Source organism: Tachypleus tridentatus, unplaced genomic scaffold (genome assembly GCF_004210375.1).
Source record: "Tachypleus tridentatus isolate NWPU-2018 unplaced genomic scaffold, ASM421037v1 Hic_cluster_1, whole genome shotgun sequence".
In the NCBI taxonomy this organism is placed as follows: Eukaryota; Metazoa; Arthropoda; class Merostomata; order Xiphosura; family Limulidae; genus Tachypleus; species Tachypleus tridentatus.
In genome coordinates, this window is record NW_027467777.1 from 29,632,377 (window position 1) to 29,660,125 (window position 27,749).

The 27,749-nt window shown below is 31.0% G+C and overlaps 1 protein-coding gene across 1 annotated transcript; it reads left to right on the forward strand.

Moving 5' to 3' along the window:
• The first annotated feature begins 259 nt into the window (after window positions 1-259).
• LOC143241790 (ADP-ribosylation factor-related protein 1-like) lies at window positions 260-27,749 on the forward strand. The gene is made up of 8 exons (XM_076485025.1): window positions 260-281; window positions 15,065-15,337; window positions 16,435-16,522; window positions 17,050-17,132; window positions 17,800-17,881; window positions 22,406-22,476; window positions 26,434-26,534; window positions 27,527-27,749. The coding sequence occupies exons 2-8, from the start codon at window positions 15,245-15,247 to the stop codon at window positions 27,612-27,614; spliced, it is 606 nt and encodes a 201-aa protein (XP_076341140.1). The 5' UTR covers window positions 260-281; window positions 15,065-15,244; the 3' UTR covers window positions 27,615-27,749.

A 27,749-nucleotide genomic window follows, 5' to 3' on the forward strand; every position in this document is an offset into this window, starting at 1 on the left:
TAATATTTTGCACATAATGTTTAACTAGAAAGAAATATTAAACTATGTTTGGTTTAGCACGAATTTACGCTTTAGGTTATTTGCGCTTTGCACATATAGAAAATGGAATCTCTGGTTTTAGCGTTGCAGGTTTATAAACTTACGCTGGCACATTGGGGACGTGTTAAATTATACGTATAAAAATTAGATTGCAGTGATATGGCATCTTATGCACAATGATTTCAATTAATAACATGTAGATGGCACTAGCAAATATAATTTATAAAAGTACTTCGTGTAGGGTAGGTCTCATGTTTGTTTCACATGCTTTTCGTTTAATATTTGTTAAGTAATAACATTATTGATGCTATTGTTAATTACTTATTACTGTTAATAACATTACTTATTATTCGTCAATATATTGAGTATTATAAGTTTTATTGTTAACACCGTTACTAATAATAGATTCTTCACTCTGCCTTGTGTGAGTGTGACGTTCTGTAACTTGAGTATCTTCACGGCCAAACGAATGATTTGAATTTATTTCTTTATAATTCTTATGACTACGTTTGTGCAAAAGTATTGCGCTACGGATTTTTAAGAATTGAAGAATTGCGGAACACTAAATGCTAAGCATTTTCCTAAAATATGAGGCAGGTCATTGCTGAATTTTGGTGTCTGATACTTGGCGAGAGAAATAAAATATTTATTGTTGTTCCCAAACTAGTGGAACAATAATTTTCTAGTGTTCATTTTGTTAGGCAGTACGATATAAGTATTTACCCAAATAAAAGTAAATACCTATTCATTGGATTTCAGATAGAATTGTGTAAATTGTATTCCATTAAAAAAAGGCTTTGTTATATATTTTTTTATATTTTGATGCAAAACGTGTCGAAACAGTAACTGTCATATATTTTGGAAATTTAACTATGAATTTGATTGAAATAAGTGGTACACACCATGTGATAAGGTAGAATATTGTAGGCTCTGTAGCTGTGAAAGGAAGAACCATTGAAATTTTCAGTAACTAGCTTATTTTTAGTGTACCAGCTAAAATGTGAAGTGTTTGTGGTACAGCTGTTTTAGTATAAGTGGAAGCCTGAAATCTGTAACTAAGTAATATAACTTAAGCATTATGCTCTTTAATACCAAGTAAATAGAAGTTTTATTAAATTAAGTATTTTAGTTTATAAGTTATGTATTGATAAAATACAATTACAGGACTGACCTATGGTTCTATCCTATGAAAAAATCACGTATATGTATTTATGAATAGCATAACATAATGTGACATTGTAGAACAACATGGGACCTGTTGGTCCATCCTGGCTGTTCCATCCTCTACACTAAATTAACATAAAAAACTTTAAGCCAGCCATTATCATTCATATGCTTGTCAAGCTTTTTCTTAAACTTGCTTAAATTTACCATCTCTACATCATCTAAAGGCAACCAATTCCAAAGGCCAACAATCCTGTTAGAAAAATGAAACCGTCTTAGCTGAAGATGACTCCTACCTTGTCAAAATTTATATTTGTGTCCTTTAGTTGTAGTATTGTCACAGTTAAATATGACAAAAGATGATACGTCAATACTACGAGTTCCTTTTACAATTTTAAGCTTCAATCAGGTCTCGCCTTACTTCTTTTTTCAAGAGAAAATAATTTGAGAGATTTCAGCCTCTTCTCGTATAACAACCTCTCCATCCCAAATTTCCCCTCTGTAGGCTTGGCAGATAGCCCAATGTGGCTTTGCTATAAGAAAACACCTATCCCAAACATCATTCTAGTAACCCTTCTCTGAACACTTTACAACAATTTGATGCCTTTCCTAAGGTAAGAAGCCAAAGACTGAACATGGTATTCCAAACATGGACTAACCAGTGACATGTACTATGAAATTATAACTTCTTTAGACTTGCATTCAGTATTTCTGTAGATACAACCTAAAATCCTGTTTTTTCCTACCACTAGTAACAGCACACTGATTGGATCACTTTAGAGACCCCTTTTTCTTTCATGATACTGTTAAGGTTATTTCCATCCAAGTTACACTTATAATTTAAATTATGATAACTGGCATATGACATTTTTCATAATTAAAATTTATCTGCCATTTATTTGCCTGACTCACCAGATGATCTAAATTCTTTTGTAAATCAGCAGCATCCTCTTCATAGTCAGTGAAACCCAAGATGTTAGTTCCTTGATTTACATCACTAATGTATATCTAAGACAGTAAAGTTCCTAAGACTGAGCCATGAAGTACCCTGCTTGTGACATTAATTCAGTTTGACTGAACTCCATTTGTAACAATCCTCTGGTTTCTTTCATCCAGCCTCTCTTCTATCCACATACTTATCTTCCATACCTATAGATACAATTTGTTTACCAGCCTTTTGTGTGGCACTTTGTCAAATGTTTTCTGAAAATTCAGATTTACCAAATCAACACTTACCTTCAATTGCATAAACAGTAACCTTTTCAAAGGATGTCAAAAGGTTTGTAAGGCACAAATTTTACTTAGTGAAACCATATTCATTCAACAATGTTTTAAACTTTGTTAAATGACCTTACAAAGCATCTTTTCACAGACTTTCCAAAATTATCCCACAACTGATGTAAGACTAATGGGTCTATATTTACTGGTACAAGTTTTATCATCTCCCTCCCACAACTGATGTAAGACTAATGGGTCTATATTTACTGGTACAAGTTTTATCATCTCCCTCCCACAACTGATGTAAGACTAATGGGTCTATATTTACTGGTACAAGTTTTATCATCTCCCTCCCACAACTGATGTAAGACTAATGGGTCTATATTTACTGGTACAAGTTTTATCATCTCCTCCCACAACTGATGTAAGACTAATGGGTCTATATTTACTGGTACAAGTTTTATCATCTCCTCCCACAACTGATGTAAGACTAATGGGTCTATATTTACTGGTACAAGTTTTATCATCTCCTCCCACAACTGATGTAAGACTAATGGGTCTATATTTACTGGTACAAGTTTTATCATCTCCTCCCACAACTGATGTAAGACTAATGGGTCTATATTTACTGGTACAAGTTTTATCATCTCCCTCCCACAACTGATGTAAGACTAATGGGTCTATATTTACTGGTACAAGTTTTATCATCTCCCTCCCACAACTGATGTAAGACTAATGGGTCTATATTTACTGGTACAAGTTTTATCATCTCCTCCCACAACTGATGTAAGACTAATGGGTCTATATTTACTGGTACAAGTTTTATCATCTCCCTCCCACAACTGATGTAAGACTAATGGGTCTATATTTACTGGTACAAGTTTTATCATCTCCCGTAAGACTAATGGGTCTATATTTACTGGTACAAGTTTTATCATCTCCCTCAAAAAGAGGAGTTAAGTTAGCTAATGTCCAATCTTCTGCCTTCAAGAACTGACAAAAAATAGTAGTAAATGGCTCTAATATCCAATCTTTAACATCTTTCAGAACCACTGGGGTTAAAATGATGTGATCCAGGACCCTTATCACTAGTTAAACAATCCAACTTCATCTTAACCATCACTAGTTAAACAATCCAACTTCATCTTAACCATCACTAGTTAAACATTCCAACTTCATCTTAACCATCACTAGTTAAACAATCCAACTTCATCTTAACCATCACTAGTTAAACATTCCAACTTCATCTTAACCATCACTAGTTAAACAATCCAACTTCATCTTAACCAGCTCAGAAGTAATGCAGTCATCTTGTTTGATTCTATTTACCAACTGTTCTAGACGTGGAATACTGCCAAAATTTTCGTCAGTAAGAACTGAAGAAAAACCAAAAGTTAGTAAATCAATCATGTCATAATCATCAGATACTATCCTTCTTTTATCATCCCACAAGGGTTTTACTTCCCATTTTAACATTTATCATTAATGTATTTAAAGAAATCTTCACCGTTATTTTTTCAAATTTTCAGCTAACCTTTTCTCACACCCTTTGTGATGTCCTGTTTCATCAAATTTCTTGATCTATAATCTTCTGCCAATTTATAGTTTTTATGTTTATGATACTTTTCTATAATTTTCTCTCTTAAACTCTCTATAAGCCAACCTAACAAAGCAACGATCACTTGTATTCATATGTTTCTTAGTTTCTCAATTATTTCTATATTTGAAGTTAACACTAAATCTAAAACAGTGCTGTTTCTAGTAAGTTTCATGACTAATTCTTGAAGAAAACCATCCTGAACTGTTTCCAGAAAGCAGTTCTTTCCTTTTTTTGGTAAAAGTGTTAATACCCATACCAGCAATCCTGATATTCATATTTCTCTCTTGTGGTTTGACTCTAGCATATCCCAGTCAATATGTCTGAAATTAAACTCACCCATCATTATGGCTTCATTAACAGTTGAAATATCAATCTCGCTGTAAAGTTTCTCACTAATTTCATTAGGGTCATCTGGTGGTCTGTAACATTTCATTAGGGTCATCTGGTGGTCTGTAACATTTCATTAGTCATCTGGTGGTCTGTAACAAATTCCTACTAAGAGTTTTTCCTTTCATATCCAGTAGCAGAAACCTAAATTGATTCAATCTCCTTGCTTTAATATTTTTAACTTCAACAGGATGTAACTCACACTTTACATATAGAAACATTTGTCCCCTCTATTTGCTTCTCTGTTCCTATTAAATAACCTATAACCATGTATTTCAAAGACATTTCTGTCATCAAAATCATCCAATATAACCATTTTTCAGTTATTACCAACATTTTCTATAATTACAAGTGTTCTAAATTAATGTTTTATTTCTTATACTTCTTAGTATTGCAGTTGTAACACTTGAAGCCATTTGTATTTATACTTCTTAGTATTGCAGTAGTAACACTTAAAGCCATTTGTATTTATACTTAGTATTGCAGTAGTAACACTTAAAGCCATTTGTATAACTACTTTTATGTTGCACTTAAAGCCATTTGTATAACTACTTTTATGTTGATTTACAACATTAAACTTTCTCTATATCTCAATTTATTTTCATTTAGTTTATTTTGTCCTCATCACTATCTAGTCTACTTTGAACTTTCCTGAGTTAATACCATTAATAAACAAGCCAGCCCGTATATACAATTTAAATGTAAACCATATATTCTAAATAGTTCCTTTCTTACACTGAGCAAATGTTACAAGTTCATCTACTAGCATGTCGTGCATAATATGGAAAATTTCAAATTAGATGTAGAACTGAACAATTTTTACTACAATTTCTAATTAATTTTCTGAATGACCAAAGTAACAGTATGTGGAAGTGTAAAATACTATCTTATGTTTGTTTATGATGTTTTGATAAATAGGACTTTTATTTAGCTGGCTAGGTTTGTAATTGATTATTTAACTGAGAAGTTAATAAATGAACCGTGTTATGCTAAACCTTTAGAATCTCACGTTATACTAAACCTTTAGAATATCATGTTATACTAAACCTTTATAATCTCATGTTATACTAAACCTTTAGAATCTCGTTATACTAAACCTTTAGAATCTCATGTTATACTAAACCTTTAGAATCGTATGTTATACTAAACCTTTAGAATCTCATGTTATACTAAACCTTTAGAATCTCACGTTATACAAAACCTTTAGAATCTCAAGTTATACTAAACCTTTAGAATCTCAATGTTATACTAAACCTTTAGAATCTCACGTTATACTAAACCTTTAGAATCTCACGTTATACTAAACCTTTAGAATCTCACGTTATACAAAACCTTTAGAATCTCGTTATACTAAACCTTTAGAATCTCACGTTATACAAAACCTTTAGAATCTCGTTATACTAAACCTTTAGAATCTCATGTTATACAAAACCTTTAGAATCTCACGTTATACAAAACCTTTAGAATCTTATGTTATACTAAACCTTTAGAATCTCGTTATACTAAACCTTTAGAATCTCACGTTATACTAAACCTTTAGAATCTCACGTTATACAAAACCTTTAGAATCTCGTTATACTAAATCTTTAGAATCTCACGTTATACAAAACCTTTAGAATCCCGTTATACTAAACCTTTAGAATCTCATGTTATACAAAACCTTTAGAATCTCACGTTATACAAAACCTTTAGAATCTTATGTTATACTAAACCTTTAGAATCTCGTTATACTAAACCTTTAGAATCTCACGTTATACTAAACCTTTATAATCTCACGTTATACTAAACCTTTAGAATCTCACATTATACAAAACTTTTAGAATCTCACGTTATATTAAACCTTTAGAATCTCACGTTATACTAAACCTTTAGAATCTCATGTTATACAAAACCTTTAGAATTTCACGTTATACAAAACCTTTAGAATCTGATGTTATACTAAACCTTCAGAATCTCGTTATACAAAACCTTTAGAATCTGATGTTATACAAAACCTTTAGAATCTCGTTATACAAAACCTTTAGAATCTCGTTATACTAAACATTTAGAATCTCATGTTATACTAAACCTTCAGAATCTCACGTTATACTAAACCTTTAGAATCTCATGTTATACAAAACCTTTAGAATCTCGTTATACAAAACCTTTAGAATCTCGTTATACTAAACCTTTAGAATCTCGTGTTATACTAAACCTTCAGAATCTCATGCTATACTAAACCTTCAGAATCTCATGCTATACTAAACCTTCAGAATCTCACATTATACAAAACTTTTAGAATCTTATGCTATACCAAACCTTTAGAATCTTATGCTATACCAAACCTTTAGAATCTTATGTTATACTAAACCTTTAGAATCTCGTTATACTAAACCTTTAGAATCTCATGTTATACTAAACCTTTAGAATCTCATGTTATACTAAACCTTTAGAATATCATGTTATACTAAACCTTTAGAATATCATGTTATACTAAACCTTTAGAATCTCACGTTATACTAAACCTTTAGAATCTCATGTTATACTAAACCTTTAGAATCTCGTTATACTAAACCTTTAGAATCTCATGTTATACAAAACCTTTAGAATCTCATGTTATACTAAACCTTTAGAATCTCACATTATACTAAACCTTTAGAATCTCACGTTATACTAAACCTTTAGAATCTTATGTTATACTAAACCTTTAGAATCTTATGTTATACTAAACCTTTAGAATCTCATGTTATACTAAACCTTTAGAATCTCATGTTATACTAAACCTTTAGAATCTCATGTTATACTAAACCTTTAGAATCTCATGTTATACTAAACCTTTAGAATCGTATGTTATACTAAACCTTTAGAATCTCATGTTATACTAAACCTTTAGAATCTCACGTTATACAAAACCTTTAGAATCTCATGTTATACTAAACCTTTAGAATCTCAAGTTATACTAAACCTTTAGAATCTCACGTTATACTAAACCTTTAGAATCTCACGTTATACTAAACCTTTAGAATCTCACGTTATACTAAACCTTTAGAATCTCATGTTATACTAAACCTTTAGAATCTCACGTTATACAAAACCTTTAGAATCTCGTTATACTAAACCTTTAGAATCTCACGTTATACAAAACCTTTAGAATCTCGTTATACTAAACCTTTAGAATCTCATGTTATACAAAACCTTTAGAATCTCACGTTATACAAAACCTTTAGAATCTTGTTATACTAAACCTTTAGAATCTCGTTATACTAAACCTTTAGAATCTCACGTTATACTAAACCTTTATAATCTCACGTTATACTAAACCTTTAGAATCTCACGTTATACTAAACCTTTAGAATCTCACGTTATACTAAACCTTTAGAATCTCACGTTATACTAAACCTTTAGAATCTCATGTTATACTAAACCTTTAGAATCTCATGTTATACTAAACCTTTAGAATCTCACTTTATACTAAACTTTTAGAATCTCACGTTATACTAAACCTTTAGATTCTGATGTTATACTAAACCTTTAGAATCTGATGTTATACTAAACCTTTAGAATCTCATGCTATACTAAACCTTCAGAATCTCACATTATACAAAACTTTTAGAATCTCACGTTATATTAAACCTTTAGAATCTCACGTTATACTAAACCTTTAGAATCTCATGTTATACAAAACCTTTAGAATTTCACGTTATACAAAACCTTTAGAATCTGATGTTATACTAAACCTTCAGAATCTCGTTATACAAAACCTTTAGAATCTGATGTTATACAAAACCTTTAGAATCTCGTTATACAAAACCTTTAGAATCTCGTTATACTAAACATTTAGAATCTCATGTTATACTAAACCTTCAGAATCTCACGTTATACTAAACCTTTAGAATCTCATGTTATACAAAACCTTTAGAATCTCGTTATACAAAACCTTTAGAATCTCGTTATACTAAACCTTTAGAATCTCGTTATACTAAACCTTTAGAATCTCGTGTTATACTAAACCTTTAGAATCTCGTGTTATACTAAACCTTCAGAATCTCATGCTATACTAAACCTTCAGAATCACATGCTATACTAAACCTTCAGAATCTCACATTATACAAAACTTTTAGAATCTTATGCTATACCAAACCTTTAGAATCTTATGTTATACTAAACCTTTAGAATCTCGTTATACTAAACCTTTAGAATCTCATGTTATACTAAACCTTTAGAATCTCATGTTATACTAAACCTTTAGAATCTCATGTTATACTAAACCTTTAGAATCTCATGTTATACTAAACCTTTAGAATCTCGTTATACTAAACCTTTAGAATCTCATGTTATACTAAACCTTTAGAATCTCATGTTATACTAAACCTTTAGAGTCTTAAGTTATACAAAACCTTTAGAATCTCATGTTATACAAAACCTTTACAATCTTATGTTATACTAAACCTTTAGAATCTCATGTTATACTAAACCTTTAGAATCTCATGTTATACTAAACCTTTAGAATCTCACGTTATACAAAACCTTTAGAATCTCACGTTATACAAAACCTTTAGAATCTTATGTTATACAAAACCTTTAGAATCTCATTATACTAAACCTTTAGAATCTCATGTTATACTAAACCTTTAGAATCTCACGTTATACAAAACCTTTAGAATCTCACGTTATACTAAACCTTTAGAATCTCACGTTATACTAAACCTTTAGAATCTCACGTTATACTAAACCTTTAGAATCTCACGTTATACTAAAACTTTAGAATCTCATGTTATACAAAACCTTTAGAATCTGATGTTATACTAAACCTTTAGAATCTCATGTTATACTAAACCTTTAGAATCTCATGTTATACAAAACCTTCAGAATCTCACATTATACTAAACCTTTAGAATCTCATGTTATACTAAACTTTAGAATCTCATGCTATACTAAACCTTCAGAATCTCACATTATACAAAACTTTTAGAATCTTATGTTATACTAAACCTTCAGAATCTCACATAATACAAAACTTTTAGAATCTTATGTTATACTAAACCTTTAGAATCTCACGTTATACTAAACCTTTAGAATCTCATGTTATATTAAACCTTTAGAATCTCATGCTATACTAAACCTTCAGAATCTCACATTATACAAAACTTTTAGAATCTCACGTTATACTAAACCTTTAGAATCTTATGGTATACTAAACCTCTAGAATCTCACGTTATACAAAACCTTTAGAATCTCACGTTATACAAAACCTCTAGAATCTCACGTTATACAAAACCTTTAGAATCTCACGTTATACATAACCTTTAGAATCTCACGTTATACAAAACCTTTAGAATCTCACGTTATACAAAACCTTTAGAATCTCACGTTATACTAAAACTTTAGAATCTCATGTTATACAAAACCTTTAGAATTTGATGTTATACTAAACCTTTAGAATCTCACGTTATACAAAACCTTTAGAATCTCACGTTATACTAAACCTTTAGAATCTCATGTTATACTAAACCTTTAGAATCTCACATTATACTAAACTTTTAGAATCTCACGTTATACTAAACCTTTAGAATCTGATGTTATACTAAACCTTTAGAATCTCACGTTATACTAAACCTTTAGAATGTTATGGTATACTAAACCTTTAGAATCTTATGTTATACTAAACCTTTAGAATCTCATGTTATACAAAACCTTTACAATCTCATGTTATACTAAACCTTTAGAATCTCATGTTATACTAAACCTTTAGAATCTCATGTTATACTAAACCTTTAGAATCTCATGTTATACTAAACCTTTAGAATCTCATGTTATACTAAACCTTTAGAATCTCATGTTATACAAAACCTTTAGAATCTCATGTTATACTAAACCTTTAGAATCTCATGTTATACAAAACCTTTAGAATCTTATGTTATACAAAACCTTTAGAATCTCATGTTATACAAAACCTTTAGAATCTCATGTTATACAAAACCTTTAGAATCTCATGTTATACAAAACCTTTAGAATCTCATGTTATACTAAACCTTTAGAATCTCATGTTATACTAAACCTTTAGAATCTCATGTTATACAAAACCTTTAGAATCTCATGTTATACTGAACCTTTAGAATCTCATGTTATACAAAACCTTTAGAATCTCATGTTATAAAAAACCTTTAGAATCTCATGTTATAAAAAACCTTTAGAATCTCATGTTATACAAAACCTTTAGAATCTTATGTTATACAAAACCTTTAGAATCTCATGTTATACAAAACCTTTAGAATCTCATGTTATACTGAACCTTTAGAATCTCATGTTATACTAAACCTTTAGAATCTCATGTTATACAAAACCTTTAGAATCTCACGTTATACTAAACCTTTAGAATCTGATGTTATACTAAACCTTTAGAATCTCATGTTATACTAAACCTTTAGAATCTCATGTTATACTAAACCTTTAGAATCTCATGTTATACTGAACCTTTAGAATCTCATGTTATACAAAATCTTTAGAATCTCATGTTATACTAAACCTTTAGAATCTCATGTTATACTAAACCTTTAGAATCTGATGTTATACTAAACCTTTAGAATCTCATGTTATACTAAATTTTTAGAATCTCATGTTATACTAAACCTTTAGAATCTCAGGTTATACTAAACCTTTAGAATCTTATGGTATACTAAACCTTTAGAATCTTATGTTATACTAAACCTTTAGAATCTTATGGTATACTAAACCTTTAGAATCTTATGTTATACTAAACCTTTAGAATCTCATGCTATACTAAAACTTTATAATCTCATGTTATACTAAACCTTTAGAATCTCATGTTATACTAAACCTTTAGAATCTCATGTTATACAAAACCTTTAGAATCGTATGTTATACTAAACCTTTAGAATCTCATGTTATACTGAACCTTTAGAATCTCATGTTATACTAAACCTTTAGAATCTCATGTTATACAAAACCTTTAGAATCTCATGTTATACAAAACCTTTAGAATCTCACGTTATACAAAACCTTTAGAATCTCACGTTATACTAAACCTTTAGAATCTCATGTTATACTAAACCTTTAGAATCTCATGTTATACTAAACCTTTAGAATCTTATGTTATACTAAACCTTTAGAATCTCACGTTATACTAAACCTTTAGAATCTGATGTTATACTAAACCTTTAGAATCTCATGTTATACAAAATCTTTAGAATCTCATGTTATACTAAACCTTTAGAATCTCATGTTATACTAAACCTTTAGAATCTGATGTTATACTAAACCTTTAGAAACTCATGTTATACAAAACCTTTAGAATCTCACGTTATACTAAAGCTTTAGAATCTGATGTTATACTAAACCTTTAGAATCTCATGTTATACTAAACCTTTAGAATCTTATGGTATACTAAACCTTTAGAATCTTATGGTATACTAAACCTTTAGAATCTCATGTTATACTAAACCTTTAGAATCTGATGTTATACTAAACCTTTAGAATCTCATGTTATACTAAATTTTTAGAATCTCATGTTATACTAAACCTTTAGAATCTCAGGTTATACTAAACCTTTAGAATCTTATGGTATACTAAACCTTTAGAATCTTATGTTATACTAAACCTTTAGAATCTTATGGTATACTAAACCTTTAGAATCTTATGTTATACTAAACCTTTAGAATCTCATGCTATACTAAAACTTTATAATCTCATGTTATACTAAACCTTTAGAATCTCATGTTATACTAAACCTTTAGAATCTCATGTTATACAAAACCTTTAGAATCGTATGTTATACTAAACCTTTAGAATCTCATGTTATACTGAACCTTTAGAATCTCATGTTATACTAAACCTTTAGAATCTCATGTTATACTAAACTTTTAGAATCTCATGTTATACAAAACCTTTAGAATCTCATGTTATACAAAACCTTTAGAATCTCAGGTTATACTGAACCTTTAGAATCTCATGTTATACAAAATCTTTAGAATCTCATGTTATACTAAACCTTTAGAATCTCATGTTATACAAAACCTTTAGAATCTCAGGTTATACTGAACCTTTAGAATGTCATGTTATACAAAATCTTTAGAATCTCATGTTATACTAAACCTTTAGAATCTCATGTTATACTAAACCTTTAGAATCTGATGTTATACTAAACCTTTAGAATCTCATGTTATACTGAACCTTTAGAATCTCATGTTATACTGAACCTTTAGAATCTCATGTTATACTGAACCTTTAGAATCTCATGTTATACAAAATCTTTAGAATCTCATGTTATACCAAACCTTTAGATCTCATGTTATACCAAACCTTTAGAATCTCATGTTATACTAAAACTTGAGAATCTCATGTTATACTAAACCTTTAGAATCTCATGTTATACTGAACCTTTAGAATCTCATCTTATACTAAACCTTTAGAATCTCATGTTATACTAAACTTTTAGAATCTCATGTTATACAAAACCTTTAGAATCTCATGTTATACAAAACCTTTAGAATCTCAGGTTATACTGAACCTTTAGAATCTCATGTTATACAAAATCTTTAGAATCTCATGTTATACTAAACCTTTAGAATCTCATGTTATACAAAACCTTTAGAATCTCAGGTTATACTGAACCTTTAGAATCTCATGTTATACAAAATCTTTAGAATCTCATGTTATACTAAACCTTTAGAATCTCATGTTATACTAAACCTTTAGAATCTGATGTTATACTAAACCTTTAGAAACTCATGTTATACAAAACCTTTAGAATCTCACGTTATACTAAAGCTTTAGAATCTGATGTTATACTAAACCTTTAGAATCTCATGTTATACTAAACCTTTAGAATCTTATGGTATACTAAACCTTTAGAATCTTATGTTATACTAAACCTTTAGAATCTCATGTTATACTAAACCTTTAGAATCTCATGTTATACTGAACCTTTAGAATCTCATGTTATACAAAATCTTTAGAATCTCATGTTATACCAAACCTTTAGATCTCATGTTATACCAAACCTTTAGAATCTCATGTTATACTAAAACTTGAGAATCTCATGTTATACTGAACCTTTAGAATCTCATGTTATACTAAACCTTTAGAATCTCATGTTATACAAAACCTTTAGAATCTCATGTTATACTAAACTTTTAGAATCTCATGTTATACAAAACCTTTAGAATCTCATGTTATACAAAACCTTTAGAATCTCATGTTATACTAAACCTTTAGAATCTCATGTTATACTAAACCTTTAGAATCTCATGTTATACTAAACCTTTAGAGTCTTAAGTTATACTAAACCTTTAGAATCTCACGTTATACTAAACCTTTAGAATCTCACGTTATACTAAACCTTTAGAAACTCATGTTATACAAAACCTTTAGAATCTCACATTATACTAAAGCTTTAGAATCTGATGTTATACTAAACCTTTAGAATCTGATGTTATACTAAACCTTTAGAATCTGATGTTATACTAAACCTTTAGAATCTCATGTTATACAAAATCTTTAGAATCTCATGTTATACTAAACCTTAGAATCTCATGTTATACCAAACCTTTAGAATCTCATGTTATACTAAAACTTGAGAATCTCATGTTATACTAAACCTTTAGAATCTCACGTTATACTAAACCTTTAGAATCTTATGGTATACTAAACCTTTAGAATCTCATGTTATACTAAAACTTTAGAATCTCACGTTATACTAAACCTTTAGAATCTCACGTTATACTAAACCTTTAGAATCTTATGTTATACTAAACCTTTAGAATCTCACGTTATACTAAACCTTTAGAATCTCACGTTATACTAAACCTTTAGAATCTTATGTTATACTAAACCTTTAGAATCTCACGTTATACTAAACCTTTAGAATCTCACGTTATACTAAACCTTTAGAATCTCACATTATACTAAATTTTTAGAATCTCGTGTTATACAAAATCTTTAGAATTTCATGTTATACTAAACCTTTAGAATCACATGTTATACAAAACCTTTAGAATCTGATGTTATACTAAAACTTTAGAATCTCATGTTATACAAAATCTTTAGAATCTCATGTTATACTAAACCTTTAGAATCTCATGTTATACTAATCCTTTAGAATCTCATGTTATATTAAACCTTTAGAATCTCATGTTATACTAAACCTTTAGAATCTTATGTTATACTAAACCTTTAGAATCTCATGTTATACAAAACCTTTAGAATCTGATGTTATACTAAACATTTAAATCTACATGTAATACACATTACATATCAACTTAGACTGTATAACTAAGTCTTTACCAACTAAATCTACATGTGTAACAATTCTCATTTCAATCATAAGATCCAGATTAAAAATCTGAGAAGGTATTCAGTTCTAAGTATTAAGTCTTAAAGTAAATAATAATCATAATGTGTTCTTGTTTGTAGAATGAAACTCATAAAAGATGTATATTGATGAATATTAAGTCTTAAAGTAAATAATAATCATATTGTGTTGTTCTTGTTTGTAGAAGGAAACTCATAAAAGACGTATATTGATGAATATTAAGTCTTAAAGTAAATAATAATCATAATGTGTTGTTCTTGTTTGTAGAATGAAACTCATAAAAGACGTATATTGATGAACATTAAGTCTTAAAGTAAATAATAATTATATTGTGTTCTTGTTTGTAGAATGAAACTTATAAAAGACTTATATTAATGCATCTCTCCTCTTACTGTGACTTGTCATGGATGTGGATATTGTTGAACCTGTGTAAAAACAGAGAAATGAGAAGTACATGGAGGAACTTGCTTCTAAGAAAGAGTTTCTGAAAGTTTGTACTTTTACACACAGCTGAGACTCGCATTAATATGTTTAGCTTGTTGTACGGGTTATGGAAATACTTGTTTCAGAAGGATGAATATTTCGTTCTCATATTAGGATTGGATAATGCTGGAAAAACTGTAAGTCATAACAGTTTGAAGTATTTATGATTACAGCTTCTGTTTTCAACTTGCTGGACGAACTTTGAACCTCATTTCGGTACCTGTAAAATAGAAGTGTTTGACTATGTTATAGAAATTATAAATAAAGGATGATATGAGGACAATCAAACCCTCTGAATAGAGCCTGTGTTGAAATTAGACTGTACAACTAAGCCTTTATCAACTAAACCTACATTACATATCAACTTAGACTGTATAACTGGGTCTTTACTAACTAAACTTACATTATACATCAACTTGTTGTATAACTGGGTCTTTACTAACTAAACTTACATTATACATCAACTTGTTGTATAACTGGGTCTTTACTAACTAAACTTACATTGTGTATGAACTAACTGTATAACTAACCCTACATAACTTATTGTGTCACACACAGTACACTTGAAATAGTTGAGAGATTTATTAAAATGAAGTTTCTATGTACCATATAGCACTGTAACAATTTGTTGTTCACTTAGAAAGTGGTGTTTTCTAATTTTTCATGTTTAAACCAAACTTGTCAGCAGATCTTTAGTCTATAATAATTAAACTATCATGTTTAAACCAAACTTGTTTGCATATCTTTAGTTTATAATAATTAAACTTTCATGTTTAAACCAAACTTGTCAGCAGATGTTTAGTCTATAATAATTAAACTATCATGTTTAAACCAAACTTGTCAGCAGATCTTTAGTTTATAATAATTAAACTTTCATGTTTAAACCAAACTTGTCAGCAGATGTTTAGTCTATAATAATTAAACTATAATGTTTCAACCAAACTTGTCAGCAGATCTTTAGTTTATAATAATTAAACTTTCATGTTTAAACCAAACTTGTTAGCATATCTTTAGTCTATAATAATTATTATTTTAAGATAACTGATTTATTTTGATAAGTTATTTTAAATCATATTGTTAAATGTGTTTCATACTGTTTAAAGTATTTACTACATTGATATGTTGACACTAATAGAGTAGTTAATTGAATAAAGTAATAAACTCATGTATATATTCTGTATGAACAAATGAAATCACACAATATGACATGGAGTAAATGTTTTTGGTATTTTAGACATACTTAGAACAAACCAAAACTAAGTTTAACAGAGGTTACAGAGGAGCGAACCTTGACAAGATTACAACAACTGTTGGACTTAATAGTAAGTATATTGAACTTTCAGAAGATAATCTAACTTCATGTCAATACTTTAATTCATCTTTCTTTATCCTACTTTACCTTGGAAGAGATGTTGTTTTGGATAAAGGATCGTCTAACTTCTGATAACATCATCAATACTAATTATAAAGTATTGAATAATTTATAACACAGCAATTTCCAAGCTTTGTTTAGCAGCTGGGGTGTTATGAGAGTATCACCGAATTATTAAAAACTGAGAACTTAGTTAGTACACAAAAATATTGTGTTTTACAGCAGGGGTGTATTTAAAATCAAGGTAAGTAGTTTAGTGAGCCTTCAGAGACAAGAGTGTTTGGAACCAGTGTTATAATGCAGTGTTACAACTTGTTGTAGCTCATTTACTTTCATGATTATAATGTGTTTTGTCATTATGTTTATTAATGATTTATGAGCATGGTTCAGCAACCAATATACATGTTTCATCATGAACAATTCCAGTGTTTTTGTTCATACATTTTAAGCTTATGATATACCTGTTTTTCTCTTCAGTTGGTAAAATCAACATCCATGGTATTTGTTTAAATTTCTGGGATCTTGGAGGACAGGAAGAATTACAATCATTATGGGATAAGGTGAGAATAATTAGGTGTGTGTGAAACTACATTAACTAGGTGATGTCAGATGAACAGTGACAAATTATTGACTTGTAAGGTGAGAATGATTAGGTGTATGTGACACACTCTACATTTCACTACACATTATATCACACTAGTGTACTATAGTACACTATTAAATGTGTATTGTACATTATATTTTACAGTATTAAATGTGTACTCTACATTGTATCACACAGTATTTAATGCATATTGGAAAAATGTGGTTGAAGTTGGGAATTATGGACATACAGATGTTGTGCTCTCCCAGTGAATACCAGTGGTTTGCGTTAATAACTGTCTACGGATGCTTTGTTTGTAATCGTTTGAAGAAATTAAAGGAACCTTGTCTTTGTAAACTTAATAGTTATGTATCTATCAGATAATACCTGTGTAGAATCAAGTTGTCCTTTGTTTGTTAAGTCTCCACTGAACTGTTGACAAACATCAGGTGGTGAAAATAGCTTCACATTTCTTGGACATTCTATAAAATTTGCTGTGTTTTAAATTTGAAACTGACAGTTTTACAATATTCTAGGGTTAGTGAATGTTGGAGAAACTCTGTGATTTATAGTTATTAATGTTTGTGCAATTATTTTGACTGTGCGATTGATAATTCTTAATGTTTGTACACATTTCTTTCCAGTACTATGCCGAATCTCATGCTTTGATTTATATTATTGACTCTTCAGATAAGGAAAGGTTAGAAGAATCAAAGTCTGCCTTTGGTAAAGTTTTTGTCTTAGTTTTGTAATGTATTGTAATGTATTCAGAGCAAAATAATGAAGTGTGAAACAGTAAATTTGTACATAATAACTAAAACCAGTGTTTACGTAATAACTAAAACCAGTGTTTACGTAATAACTAAAACCAGTGTTTACATAGTAACTAAAACCAGTGTTTACATGGTAACTTTTTAAAAAAAAAAAAAAACCAGTGTTTACATGGTGACTAAAAACCTTTTTTTTTTTTTGGTAACTAGAAAACAGTGTTTACGTAATAACTAGAAAACAGTGTTTACGTAATAACTAAAACCAGTGTTTACGTAATAACTAAAACCAGTATTTACGTAATAACTAAAACCAGTGTTTACGTAGTAACTAAAACCAGTGTTTACATAATAACCAAAACCAGTGTTTACTGTGCTAGGTGTTTAGGGAATTACTTACCAAAACATTATTTTAATTTATTTAAGTATCTGTCACTTAGGGTCAGTTGTATTTAAACTCTTAGGTGACATGACCCTCTGCTTTAAGCTTTGTCATACTAGATAAGTACTTGTAATATATTACAGTTTCATTAATAAAATGGCTGAAGATAAAACAACACATTGAATTACTAAATTATAAAATTTGTTACATTAGCTGAAAGATGTGGAAGGAAAACTGTGACTTTGCAATAGTAACATAAGCTGTGCTTGGTTTATGGACCACGTGTAGTTTTACTTTGGTTGTTTGTAGTTCTACATTTTACAGTCAATTTCTCTGGTATCTGTTGCTGTGACAATAAGAAAACATGGATTCAGACATGCGTTATGAAGTATTGTTTGTAGCATAATATAAATTATAATAAATAAATAAATTATTACTATTTTTTAAAGTTTATTTTGCAGTAAATGTAAATGCTATTTCAGCAGATTGTAACTGTGAAAGTTTTGTGTCAAACAATACTGTACTACTTACCATAACCAGTTTTCTGGTAATTATTGTGGACATCTTGACTTCTGTACTACTTACCATAACCAGTTGTCTGGTACTTATTGTGGACATCTTGACTTCTGTACTACTTACCATAACCAGTTGTCTGGTAATTATTGTGGACATCTTGACTCCTGTACTACTTACCATAACCAGTTGTCTGGTAATTCTTGTGGACATCTTGACTTCTGTACTACTTACCATAACCAGTTGTCTGGTAATTCTTGTGGACATCTTGACTTCTGTACTACTTACCATAACCAGTTGTCTGGTAATTCTTGTGGACATCTTGTCTCCTGTACTACTTACCATAACCAGTTGTCTGGTAATTATTGTGGACATCTTGACTCCTGTACTACTTACCATAACCAGTTGTCTGGTAATTCTTGTGGACATCTTGACTTCTGTACTACTTACCATAACCAGTTGTCTGGTAATTCTTGTGGACATCTTGACTCCTGTACTACTTACCATAACCAGTTGTCTGGTAATTCTTGTGGATATCTTGACTCCTATCTACTTACCATAACCAGTTGTCTGGTAATTCTTGTGGATATCTTGACTCCTATACTACTTACCATAACCAGTTGTCTGGTAATTCTTGTGGACATCTTGTCTCCTGTACTACTTACCATAACCAGTTGTCTGGTAATTATTGTGGACATCTTGACTCCTGTACTACTTACCATAACCAGTTGTCTGGTAATTCTTGTGGACATCTTGACTTCTGTACTACTTACCATAACCAGTTGTCTGGTAATTCTTGTGGACATCTTGACTCCTGTACTACTTACCATAACCAGTTGTCTGGTAATTCTTGTGGACAGCTTGACTTCTGTACTACTTACCATAACCAGTTGTCTGGTAATTATTGTGGACATCTTGTCTCCTGTACTACTTACCATAACCAGTTGTCTGGTAATTATTGTGGACATCTTGACTTCTGTACTACTTACCATAACCAGTTGTCTGGTAATTCTTGTGGACATCTTGACTCCTGTACTACTTACCATAACCAGTTGTCTGGTAATTCTTGTGGATATCTTGACTCCTGTACTACTTACCATAACCAGTTTTCTGGTAATTATTGTGGACATCTTGTCTCCTGTACTACTCACCATAACCAGTTGTCTGGTAATTCTTGTGGACATCTTGACTTCTGTACTACTTACCATAACCAGTTGTCTGGTAATTATTGTGGACATCTTGACTCCTGTACTACTTACCATAACCAGTTGTCTGGTAATTATTGTGGACATCTTGTCTCCTGTACTACTTACCATAACCAGTTGTCTGGTAATTATTGTGGACATCTTGTCTCCTGTACTACTTACCATAACCAGTTGTCTGGTAATTATTGTGGACATCTTGACTTCTGTACTACTTACCATAACCAGTTGTCTGGTAATTCTTGTGGACATCTTGACTTCTGTACTACTTACCATAACCAGTTGTCTGGTAATTATTGTGGACATCTTGTCTCCTGTACTACTTACCATAACCAGTTGTCTGGTAATTATTGTGGACATCTTGTCTCCTGTACTACTTACCATAACCAGTTGTCTGGTAATTATTGTGGACATCTTGACTTCTGTACTACTTACCATAACCAGTTGTCTGGTAATTGTTGTGGACATCTTCACTTCTGTACTACTTACCATAACCAGTTGTCTGGTAATTCTTGTGGACATCTTGACTCCTGTACTACTTACCATAACCAGTTGTCTGGTAATTATTGTGGACATCTTGACTCCTGTACTACTTACCATAACCAGTTGTCTGGTAATTCTTGTGGACATCTTGACTCCTGTACTACTTACCATAACCAGTTGTCTGGTAATTCTTGTGGACATCTTGACTCCTGTACTACTTACCATAACCAGTTGTCTGGTAATTCTTGTGGACATCTTGACTTCTGTACTACTTACCATAACCAGTTGTCTGGTAATTATTGTGGACATCTTGTCTCCTGTACTACTTACCATAACCAGTTGTCTGGTAATTATTGTGGACATCTTGACTCCTGTACTACTTACCATAACCAGTTGTCTGGTAATTCTTGTGGACATCTTGACTTCTGTACTACTTACCATAACCAGTTGTCTGGTAATTGTTGTGGACATCTTGACTTCTGTACTACTTACCATAACCAGTTGTCTGGTAATTCTTGTGGACATCTTGACTTCTGTACTACTTACCATAACCAGTTGTCTGGTAATTATTGTGGACATCTTGACTCCTGTACTACTTACCATAACCAGTTGTCTGGTAATTATTGTGGACATCTTGACTCCTGTACTACTTACCATAACCAGTTGTCTGGTAATTCTTGTGGACATCTTGACTCCTGTACTACTTACCATAACCAGTTGTCTGGTAATTATTGTGGACATCTTGACTTCTGTACTACTTACCATAACCAGTTGTCTGGTAATTCTTGTGGACATCTTGACTTCTGTACTACTTACCATAACCAGTTGTCTGGTAATTCTTGTGGACATCTTGACTCCTGTACTACTTACCATAACCAGTTGTCTGGTAATTATTGTGGACATCTTGTCTCCTGTACTACTTACCATAACCAGTTGTCTGGTAATTATTGTGGACATCTTGACTTCTGTACTACTTACCATAACCAGTTGTCTGGTAATTGTTGTGGACATCTTGACTTCTGTACTACTTACCATAACCAGTTGTCTGGTAATTCTTGTGGACATCTTGACTTCTGTACTACTTACCATAACCAGTTGTCTGGTAATTCTTGTGGACATCTTGTCTCCTGTACTACTTACCATAACCAGTTGTCTGGTAATTATTGTGGACATCTTGACTCCTGTACTACTTACCATAACCAGTTGTCTGGTAATTCTTGTGGACATCTTGACTTCTGTACTACTTACCATAACCAGTTGTCTGGTAATTCTTGTGGACATCTTGTCTCCTGTACTACTTACCATAACCAGTTGTCTGGTAATTATTGTGGACATCTTGACTCCTGTACTACTTACCATAACCAGTTGTCTGGTAACTCTTGTGGACATCTTGACTCCTGTACTACTTACCATAACCAGTTGTCTGGTAATTGTTGTGGACATCTTGTCTGCTGTACTACTTACCATAACCAGTTGTCTGGTAATTCTTGTGGACATCTTGACTCCTGTACTACTTACCATAACCAGTTGTCTGGTAACTCTTGTGGACATCTTGACTCCTGTACTACTTACCATAACCAGTTGTCTGGTAATTCTTGTGGACATCTTGACTCTTGTACTACTTACCATAACCAGTTGTCTGGTAATTCTTGTGGACATCTTGACTCCTGTACTACTTACCATAACCAGTTGTCTGGTAATTCTTGTGGACATCTTGACTCCTGTACTACTTACTGTACCAATACTATAATACCAATCAAGGAAAATAACAAGTGGTTTAAGAAACAGCCATAAGTCAGTATTTAGTAAACTTCTGAAATAGCCTATTTTTAAACTTTTCCCACTTTCACTATATTAAAACATTGTCCAAAACAAATATGTTTTTACTGCTTTTCAATTTCAGAGAAAATGATTTCTAGTGAACAACTTGAAGGCATACCTCTGCTGATTGTAGCTAATAAACAAGATATTACAGTAAGTAACTTATCTGGCATGTATTTGATGATATAAACAAGATATTACAGTAAGTAACTTATCTGGCATGTATTTGATGATATAAACAAGATATTACAGTAAGTAACTTATCTGCACGTATTTGATGATATAAACAAGATATTACAGTAAGTAACTTATCTGCACGTATTTGATGATATAAACAAGATATTACAGTAAGTAACTTATCTGGCATGTATTTGATGATATAAACAAGATATTACAGTAAGTAACTTATCTGGCATGTATTTGATGATATAAACAAGATATTACAGTAAGTAACTTATCTGGCATGTATTTGTTGATATAAATATTTTAGTTAACAGGTTTTAGCAATATATATAGATAGTTATAAAGACATCTTTTTTGTTTATGTGGTGTTTTTTTGAGAACATGTTCCACCAGGAACTAAATTTGTTCCACCATGTGATAGAGATTTGTTTCACCATGTGATAGAGATTTGTTTCACCGTGTGATAGAGATTTGTTTTACCATGTGATAGAGATTTGTTCCACCGTGTGATAGAGATTTGTTCCACCGTGTGATAGAGATTTGTTCCACCGTGTGATAGAGATTTGTTCCACCGTGTGATAGAGATTTGTTCCACCGTGTGATAGAGATTTGTTCCACCGTGTGATAGAGATTTGTTCCACCGTGTGATAGAGATTTGTTCCACCGTGTGATAGAGATTTGTTCCACCGTGTGATAGAGATTTGTTCCACCGTGTGATAGAGATTTGTTCCACCATGTGATAGAGATTTGTTTCACCATGTGACAGAGATTTGTTCCACCATGTGACAGAGATTTGTTTCACCATGTGACAGAGATTTGTTTCACCATGTGATAGAGATTTGTTTCACCATGTGACAGAGATTTGTTCCACCATGTGATAGAGATTTGTTCCACCATGTGATAGAGATTTGTTCCACCGTGTGATAGAGATTTGTTCCACCGTGTGATAGAGATTTGTTTCACCATGTGATAGAGATTTGTTTCACCATGTGACAGAGATTTGTTTCACCATGTGACAGAGATTTGTTTCACCATGTGACAGAGATTTGTTCCACCATGTGACAGAGATTTGCTCCACCATGTGACAGAGATTTGTTCCACCATGTGATAGAGATTTTCATTATCAACACCCTAAAATATAGATGATAATTTTCTTTTCCAAATCTATGCAGAATTTTTCTTCCAGTGAGACTGTGGCAAGTTTATAGGCTTATGACGCTTAAAACTAGGTTTTGACACCCATGGTGGACACAATATAGATGACCTATTATGTGGGTAAACAAACTTGCAAATGTCTGACCACCTGTGTTCTTCATGTTGAGAAGCTATAAATTAACTTAGGAACAGCCGTTTCAGATAGTCCAGATATCAATTTTCTAAAGATGGTATTACTACTCATAAATAACTATGGTACTTAGTGTAAAGTAAAGACTAAGACTGTCAGTGTCATAACTTATGGTACTTAGTGTAAAGTAAAGACTAACTAAGACTGTCAGTGTCATAACTTATGGTACCAAGTGTAAAGTAAAGACTAACTAAGACTGTCAGTGTCATAACTTATGGTACTTAGTGTAAAGTAAAGACTAACTAAGACTGTCAGTGTCATAACTTATGGTACTAAGTGTAAAGTAAAGACTAACTAAGACTGTCAGTGTCATAACTTATGGTACCAAGTGTAAAGTAAAGACTAACTAAGACTGTCAGTGTCATAACTTATGGTACTAAGTGTAAAGTAAAGACTAACTAAGACTGTCAGTGTCATAACTTATGGTACTAAGTGTAAAGTAAAGACTAACTGAGATTGTCAGTGTCATAACTTATGGTACTAAGTGTAAAGTAAAGACTAACTAAGACTGTCAGTGTCATAACCTATGGTACTAAGTGTAAAGTAAAGACTAACTAAGACTGTCAGTGTTATAACTTATGGTACTAAGTGTAAAGTAAAGACTAACTAAGACTGTCAGTGTCATAACTTATGGTACTAAGTGTAAAGTAAAGACTAACTAAGACTGTCAGTGTCATAACTAATGGTACTAAGTGTAAAGTAAAGACTAACTGAGATTGTCAGTGTCATAACTTATGGTACTAAGTGTAAAGTAAAGACTAAGACTGTCAGTGTCATAACTTATGGTACTAAATGTAAAGTAAAGACTAACTGAGATTGTCAGTGTCATAACTAATGGTACTAAGTGTAAAGTAAAGACTAACTAAGACTGTCAGTGTCATAACTAATGGTACTAAGTGTAAAGTAAAGACTAACTAAGACTGTCAGTGTCATAACTTATGGTACTAAGTGTAAAGTAAAGACTAACTGAGATTGTCAGTGTCATAACTAATGGTACTAAGTGTAAAGTAAAGACTAACTAAGACTGTCAGTGTCATAACTAATGGTACTAAGTGTAAAGTAAAGACTATCTAAGACTGTCAGTGTCATAACTTGTGGTACTAAGTGTAAAGTAAAGACTAACTGAGATTGTCAGTGTCATAACTAATGGTACTAAGTGTAAAGTAAAGACTAACTAAGACTGTCAGTGTCATAACTTGTGGTACTAAGTGTAAAGTAAAGACTAACTAAGACTGTCAGTATCATAACTTATGGTACTAAGTGTAAAGTAAAGACTAACTGAGATTGTCAGTGTCATAACTTATGGTACTAAGTGTAAAGTAAAGACTAACTAAGACTGTCAGTGTCATAACTTACGGTACTAAGTGTAAAGTAAAGACTAACTGAGATTGTCAGTGTCATAACTAATGGTACTAAGTGTAAAGTAAAGACTATCTAAGACTGTCAGTGTCATAACTTGTGGTACTAAGTGTAAAGTAAAGACTAACTGAGATTGTCAGTGTCATAACTAATGGTACTAAGTGTAAAGTAAAGACTAACTAAGACTGTCAGTGTCATAACTTATGGTACTAAGTGTAAAGTAAAGACTAACTAAGACTGTCAGTGTCATAACTAATGGTACTAAGTGTAAAGTAAAGACTAACTGAGATTGTCAGTGTCATAACTTATGGTACCAAGTGTAAAGTAAAGACTAACTAAGACTGTCAGTGTCATAACTTATGGTACCAAGTGTAAAGTAAAGACTAACTAAGACTGTCAGTGTAATAACTTACGGTACTAAGTGTAAAGTAAAGACTAACTGAGATTGTCAGTGTCATAACTAATGGTACTAAGTGTAAAGTAAAGACTAACTAAGACTGTCAGTGTCATAACTAATGGTACTAAGTGTAAAGTAAAGACTAACTAAGACTGTCAGTGTCATAACTTGTGGTTCTAAGTGTAAAGTAAAGACTAACTGAGATTGTCAGTGTCATAACTTATGGTACTAAGTGTAAAGTAAAGAGTAACTAAGACTGTCAGTGTTATAACTTATGGCTGGAATGTTCTTAAATTTTTTCACATTTGTTGATGTGTTAAATTCTGTAACTTTCAAACTAAAGTTCAAATATGAAATTTGTCACTTTGGAATGTAGTGTGTAAGAGTTGTAATATTATTCTGGCACTGTTTTTTAGGCCTTTTGTATGATGGGTGAAAATAGAGATTTTAACACTGGATCTACTCTTGTAAAGAATTTCAAACTTATGTTCATCATTTTGTCTTTTGAATGGTTGTTCCTCCATATAGTTTACTTGTTTAAAGTGTATTGATTCAAGAACTAGCTTACTGCTCTGATCTTTAACCGTGTGTGTTTTGACATAATTACAAAAACCTAACCCTATAAACCCACCTGAAATTCAATTCTATTGGGATGTTTTCTTTTTCTAATATTTTGTAAGATATGTTGTTTGTCTTATTTAAAGTTAGATATAGGTTAAAATAAAACTTTTATAGAACATTAAGGTCTGGTTAGCTGGAATTTTTATTTTTTAATTTGTGTTCCACAGTAGAAGTAATCTTTCAAAGAACCTATATAATATTACAGGACTGTATGAGTGTACGAGATATTAGACAAGTGCTTAGAGAAAGTGCTCGTCTCCTTGGAAGAAGAGATTGTCACATGTTGGGTACTTCAGCACTTAGAGGGTAAGTTAAGCCTAATTCACTTGTGAATTGTAAGAAAAACAATGAAACTTCACTAATGAATTAGAGTAGCCCAAGAGCTGGTTGTGGGTGCTGTTAATAACGTGTCTTCCTTCTCATCTTTAACAGGGATGGCTAGCTCAGATAACCTTTGTGTGATGATATCTAGAACATACTTTATTTGTGTAACTTGTTTAATTTTAGCTGAGTAAGCTAAGCCTACATTCCTTGTGTGATCTTAACATTTGAGGTGAAGCTAAGCATACTTCTATAATCTCTGGAATTTATAAAAAATTTTCATTACAGTTTGACAGTTTAAAATGAATGAGTTATTTCATTGACCTAATAATAGACTTGTTTTTGAAAGTTAAAATATACAAACTAAAAACTTTCAAACATTTTGTTATTAGATACTTTAAAATTATTTCATTTAATTAAAAATTTATTATTTTTAAAATTTTTCAAGAACAGTATTGTATTTATAAAGATGTTATTTTTATTATCCCTGTGGTATTTTTATTGTATTTATAAAGATGTTATTTTTATTATTCCTGTGGTAGTTATTGTATTTATAAAGATGTTATTTTTATTATTCCTGTGGTAGTTTTATTGTATTTATAAAGATGTTATTTTTATTATCCCTGTGATAGTTTTATTGTATTTATAAAGATGTTATTTTTATTATCCCTGTGGTAGTTTTATTGTATTTATAAAGATGTTATTTTTATTATCCCTGTGATAGTTTTATTGTATTTATAAAGATGTTATTTTTATTATTCCTGTGGTAGTTTTATTGCATTTTTAAGAAAGGTTAAAACCATTTATTTCTGAATCTAATAATCCTCCAAGTTTATCACTTTGAAAGAAATCAGAGCAGATGTTGAAGTCATGTGACAATGTTTCATTGCTGTTTGTAATCCTCACCTTAGGTAAACTATAACCAATAGAATATTAAAGTTTTTTTTCTAACATTTTCCCCTTAAATATTTTTACAGTGATGGAATACATGACGGAATAGAATGGGTGGTGGAGTGTGTTAAAAGAAATGTTGTTCGACCTGCAAAACGATTGGATGATTCATAACATTAGGTTTAAAGCCTCATTTGGTGTGAAGAAAGATAGTTGTTGGTTTCACTTGTCACATGTTCACACTTTGTTGTGTAATTTTTTTAACTTGTCAATAAAATGAGTAATGTGATTCATTTGTTATAAATAGAA

Bases quoted from the DNA above. Each gene is read 5' to 3' on its own strand.
- LOC143241790 (XM_076485025.1), top strand. From the start codon at position 15,245: ATGTTTAGCTTGTTGTACGGGTTATGGAAATACTTGTTTCAGAAGGAT. The intron at 15,338-16,434 runs GTAAGTCATAAC...TTGGTATTTTAG, and splicing joins TGGATAATGCTGGAAAAACT to ACATACTTAGAACAAACCAA. The intron at 22,477-26,433 runs GTAAGTAACTTA...ATAATATTACAG, and splicing joins CTAATAAACAAGATATTACA to GACTGTATGAGTGTACGAGA.